The sequence below is a fragment of the Zingiber officinale genome, unplaced genomic scaffold (assembly GCF_018446385.1).
Source record: "Zingiber officinale cultivar Zhangliang unplaced genomic scaffold, Zo_v1.1 ctg131, whole genome shotgun sequence".
NCBI classification, from domain to species: domain Eukaryota; kingdom Viridiplantae; phylum Streptophyta; class Magnoliopsida; order Zingiberales; family Zingiberaceae; genus Zingiber; species Zingiber officinale.
In genome coordinates, this window is record NW_024589827.1 from 21,305 (window position 1) to 26,335 (window position 5,031).

Genomic DNA, 5,031 nt, shown 5'->3' on the forward strand with positions numbered 1-5,031 from the left:
CTTCTTTCTTTATCCTCTCCATGCACAGGAAAGCTCATCGGCAGCATAGCTGAACCTCCCTTCTTCACTATAATCTACTCATGGCTTCCTCCACAGCGACCAGTGAAGCGTCAGCCAGCTCCCGGTTTATAGAAGCCTTCTCCTTCGCCTCCGGGGAGGACTACGCCTTCCAAGGATTCCCGGACAGCTATGGAAACGAGGATGATGGAAGGACTGGTCCTCTTTCTCTGCATCTATCAGCTCCTCCGCTTTCTCCTTCCTCCTACTTCGCCATCCCCGCCGGCCTTAGCCCCACCGGCTTCTTGGACTCCCCTGATCTCCTCTCATTTAATGTAACAGCACCAATCTGCACTTGGCTTGTTTGTGGTCTTGCGAATTATGGTTTTAATTCCTTTGAATTATAATAGGTGTTTCCATCTCCTACGTCTGGATCGCTGCTTTCTTCACAAGCTTTCAATTGGAAACCCACTGGTTCCGACTGTCAGCAAGGAATAAAGGATGAGGTCAAGTCCAACTCTGAGTTTTCTTTCCAAATTCAAGCCAGTAATGGAAATAATCGAGCATCTTCCTTCCAAAAGGTGTGAATTAATCCCTTTCTTTTACTTCTTCCTGATTCATCAATTGCCTAATCCTTAGTTTGTTCATACTCTTGTAGGAGGCGGCCATTGGAGGAGAAGGACGACGACAACAACAAGAGCAGCAATCATGGTTCCAGCAACAACAATTCAGAAACACTAACATCGAAGCTGAATCCATGGCTCCAACCCAAACAAAATACGACGAGAGAAGGGGATCGAACCAGCACGCAGCTGTTCAGACCCTGCAGAAGGGCTCAGATGATGGTTACAACTGGAGAAAGTACGGGCAGAAGCAGGTCAAGGGAAGTGAGAATCCGCGAAGCTACTACAAGTGCACCTACCCGAATTGCCCCACCAAGAAGAAGGTGGAGAGGTCTTTGGATGGGCAAGTAACAGAGATCGTGTACAAAGGCACACACAACCATCCGAAGCCTCAGTCGAAGAGGAACTCAGCCTTCTCTCAAGCTTCTCGGCCTTCTGGACTCACTGAAACTGTCAATGATCACCCAACAATCGAATCAGTCGCGACACCTGAGAACTCCTCAATCTCTTTTGGCGACGATGAAGTGGATATGGGCTCTCATAATAGACCGGGTGTGGACGAATTCGATGAAGATGAATCCGACGCTAAGAGATGGTAACATTTTGTGCGCGTCTGTTTATTTCTAATAGCTTAAATAAACCATTGGAGCATATCATGGGAGATGGTCTAATGTAGTAATGTCTCATTTCCATTTTCAGGAAGCAGGAAAAAGACGGTGATGTATCTGGTTCAGCTAACAGGACTACTCTCAAAGAGCCGAGGGTGGTGGTTCAGACCATGAGTGACATTGATATACTTGATGACGGATTTAGGTGGAGAAAATATGGCCAGAAGGTCGTCAAAGGGAACCCTAATGCAAGGTGAGCATTGATTCCGATCGCCCATATATTAATTGTCAAATATATATGAGATCATGCCTCAACGAAGAGTATATGTGACATAATTCTGTAGGAGCTACTACAAATGCACCACCAGTGGCTGCCCAGTAAGGAAGCATGTGGAGAGAGCGTCCCATGATCAGAGGGCAGTGATCACTACCTACGAGGGCAAGCACAACCATGATGTCCCGGCAGCTCGTGGAAGCGGTGCGCAGCTGGTCAACAGGCCTAACATAATTAACTATAGCAACAGCAACAACGATAACAATAACAATAACTTTTCTGTGGCTATACGACCATCGGCGACCACGAATAGTCATAATCGACTCTTGACAAACTCTACCTTGAACACCAAACTTGAAGTGTCGCAGAACCAATCTCCCTTTAGTACTCTTGACATGATTCAGAGTTCAGGGAGCTACGGGCTATCTGATTATGATAGTTCACTAAACTCTTCCTACAGGAATTTGCCGCAGCAGCAACAGACACAAATACAAAGTGTTTTCTCCAAAACAAAGGGAGAACAAAGAGATGAGCCAATCTTCATGTCTTTGAACTGATTGTGTCGTAGTGGTTAAACCAGAGTGACATGATACTAGATTTGTTCAATTCGATTTACTGTTTGAGGCCCTTTGAACAACAGCCTGGCCTTTTTGTGTATGCCTGTACTAATTACACCAATTAGAAATTAGAATACTGGCTAGAGAAGACAAAGGAATTTGGACAAGAACAATCTGTATTTTCAATTGTTTTTCTTGTTTGTTTTTATTACAGAACGGAAAAAAAAAACACAAGTTGGCATCTGCTTATATATAATTAATAAGTCTTGAGTTTCTCAACTAGTTCAATTAGTAAAAGCATTGGAAGTTGTTGTGAATCTGTCTCCATCCGAATAAGAGTAGTTAAGAATTTGATAACTATTTTTCAGAAAAAGAATAATTCTCAAGAATCTTTAAGTCAAACTTTCACAAGTTGCCCATAAGCAAAAAATCTTCAATCAGGTGCCTGCTCTTGTTTTATTAGCTAAAACACTTGGATTTGTGTCTGTCAGAGTGTGGAAGGCCATTACTTTTCTTTTTTGTACTTTGTGGAGATTTTTTTTTATTGATTGAGATAGAACAAGGTAAGCCCATCTAACATGCAAACCTTCACTTCATGTCTTCCACATGCAATAGTTGACACATCACATCGCAGAACGAAATTAAAGAAAAGGGAAGGAAAAAAAAACTATCTATCTCTAAACAATCACCAGACTCCCATTACCACAAACAGATCACGCGCAGAGAGATTCTCTCTCTCTCTCGGTTCCTGAGCTACATGATTGATGGAGGAAGAGTTGTTGACGAACTTTCAGGAAAAATCGATAAGGAACTTGCTTTCATGAGTTTCTTGTTGGTTACTGGGCAAAGAGGAGGAGGAGCATTCTTGCTGCATTTGGACGCACAGAATCTCTGCTTGAGCCATTGCAAGCTGCATCTGTAGCTGGGACACCTGATTTTGAAGGTAAGAAATGGCACCGACGCACCCGTAAACCGGGTCCTTCATCCTCGCGCTAGCCTCGTAGACTAAACTACTGGCTGCATCTGCTCTGTGATGAACTGGGAGCTCCTACAAATGTAAGATCGATCATAAAGTTAATGTTGGTTAGCCAAATTAATCGCAAATTAAGCACCGAGTGTGTTGCGAGGAATTGAGACCTGAAGCATCTTGTTGACGTTACTGGCACCGAACACCTTGTGCACAATGTAGAACTTGTGGGGTTGATCAGAAGGGAAGTAGGCGGCAAAGATGCAATCTTTGGCGCATCGCCTGCGCAGCAATTTGCAGGCGGCGCAAGGTGAACTGCTGCCCCTCCCAGCCATCAGAAGAAGGAGAGGTAGGAGCAGAGGTGGTCAGTGATGGCTGATTTATAAAGTTTGATCAAGAGCACACTAGCCAGTACGCAACCATGTTGACTAAGTCCAGTCATAAAATATGGAAATTTATTCAATATTTTAGACGGTGACGGTGGATTTTTCATGGCTCGAAATCTTCAGCATATAAAGTCAAGGACTTGGATGGAATTAAACTATAGATCTGATAGCTAGCTAGCTGCTTGTATGTTTGATATTTTAACCGATCGACTTGCAATCTTCCTCACAAAGTAAATAAGAAGTGATTCCAGCTCCGCTCCGGCCGGCTTAGTTGACCTGCAAATTGACAATTGTAGCAACAATTGTAATTACCAAGAATTGGACTCGGAAATCCAAAACGAAGCTCATTTTCCAGCATGCTTAAGCTTGGAAATGAGCAAATTAAACAACAATGTTCAGACTTAGATGAGAGAGAAGAGGGGGAACTCATCACTGATTTGACTTTGTGGAATCTCATCTTTCAATAAATAAGGACTTTGTCTTGCATGTTATTACTGACATGGTTATCAGTTATATAGAACAGTTGCCAATTAATGTGAAGTGCAAATATAAAGAATGAATATTTGTGTCGAAGACAATTCCCCGACGTCACGTCGATCTCTTGTTTAGAACTAGTTCGAAGGATTTTATTATGAACAGAATGAATAGTTTGGTGCGTGGTTGTCTGCGGATGAGCAAAAATTCAAACAAGCAACCAATCTAGAAAACAACAAAGAGTAGCAAACAAAACCCATCAGACTTTTAAAGACATCATTAAAAAGAACTGGAAAAAAATTTGTAAGCTAATATTATTCAGTGTGCAATTTAAAATAAAGTTTGTGAGTGATCGATTTTGCTTTTTATGGCTCTGTTCATGGGAGAACAAACAAAATTATGAATTTATTGAAATAAAATAGATTTAAATCTCAAAACATTATATATATATATATATATATATATATATATATATATATATATATATATATATATATATATATATGAGAAAGAAGTGAGGAAGAAATATTATAGGAGAGAAAAAGGACATTCTTTGAAAGTAAAACATGTCAGATCCTGAGGTCCAGAATTTTCTGGATCAAAAAAACCTTATTCATTCATTGGGTGGATGAATTAGACCCCAACTATTAAACAGGTAAGATCCAACCCATCCAATCAATGAATGAATAAGAAATTAAGATTGATCCAGAGATCCGGGACAGAGGATCTCTCCCCTAAAACCGATAGTTAAGAAGAGAGATACATAATTACTAAAGAGGAAAAAAAAAGTTACGGTACATCAACCATAAAAAAAAAAGATATGAAAATCATCTATATATGAGGACATATATTTTTGAAAGATCAAAAAGAATTATTAGGTTAAAAAAAAAATAACACACATAATTGAAAATATAATTATAAAACTATCTGAAATAAATAAAATTAAAGTAATTTAAGATCAAAAGTGGATACTTTCTTTAAAAAATGAATAAAAAAATCTTAGATTATTAAGAATCATGGCCCCATTAAAATTAGGCCTAGACACATACCTTTATATAAAAATTATAAATTTATAATTTATAAATCACTTTAAAGTCTTGCTTGAGAAATATACTTTCAATACACACCTTTTATGTTTGTGCTCG

General features: G+C 39.8%; 2 protein-coding genes across 2 annotated transcripts; one reads left to right on the forward strand and one right to left on the reverse strand.

Moving 5' to 3' along the window:
* Positions 1-2,262, forward strand: LOC122036042 (probable WRKY transcription factor 26). Its single transcript, XM_042595221.1, has 5 exons — positions 1-332; positions 408-578; positions 656-1,215; positions 1,320-1,481; positions 1,573-2,262. The coding sequence occupies exons 1-5, from the start codon at positions 81-83 to the stop codon at positions 2,057-2,059; spliced, it is 1,632 nt and encodes a 543-aa protein (XP_042451155.1). The 5' UTR covers positions 1-80; the 3' UTR covers positions 2,060-2,262.
* A 371-nt stretch (positions 2,263-2,633) lies between these two features.
* On the reverse strand, positions 2,634-3,392 carry LOC122036043 (LOB domain-containing protein 12-like). Its single transcript, XM_042595222.1, has 2 exons — positions 3,197-3,392; positions 2,634-3,107 (listed from the first exon to the last, which is right to left on the reverse strand). Exons 1-2 carry the CDS (start codon positions 3,359-3,361, stop codon positions 2,850-2,852), a joined length of 423 nt encoding a protein of 140 aa, XP_042451156.1. The 5' UTR covers positions 3,362-3,392; the 3' UTR covers positions 2,634-2,849.
* Between the last annotated feature and the right edge of the window lie 1,639 nt (positions 3,393-5,031).

Coding starts and splice junctions, on each gene's coding strand:
- LOC122036042 (XM_042595221.1), top strand. CDS start 81: ATGGCTTCCTCCACAGCGACCAGTGAAGCGTCAGCCAGCTCCCGGTTT. Junction 1,216..1,319: donor GAATCCGACGCTAAGAGATG/GTAACATTTTGT, acceptor TTCCATTTTCAG/GAAGCAGGAAAAAGACGGTG. Junction 1,482..1,572: donor AAAGGGAACCCTAATGCAAG/GTGAGCATTGAT, acceptor ATAATTCTGTAG/GAGCTACTACAAATGCACCA.
- LOC122036043 (XM_042595222.1), bottom strand. CDS start 3,361: ATGGCTGGGAGGGGCAGCAGTTCACCTTGCGCCGCCTGCAAATTGCTG. Junction 3,108..3,196: donor ACGTCAACAAGATGCTTCAG/GTCTCAATTCCT, acceptor TTACATTTGTAG/GAGCTCCCAGTTCATCACAG.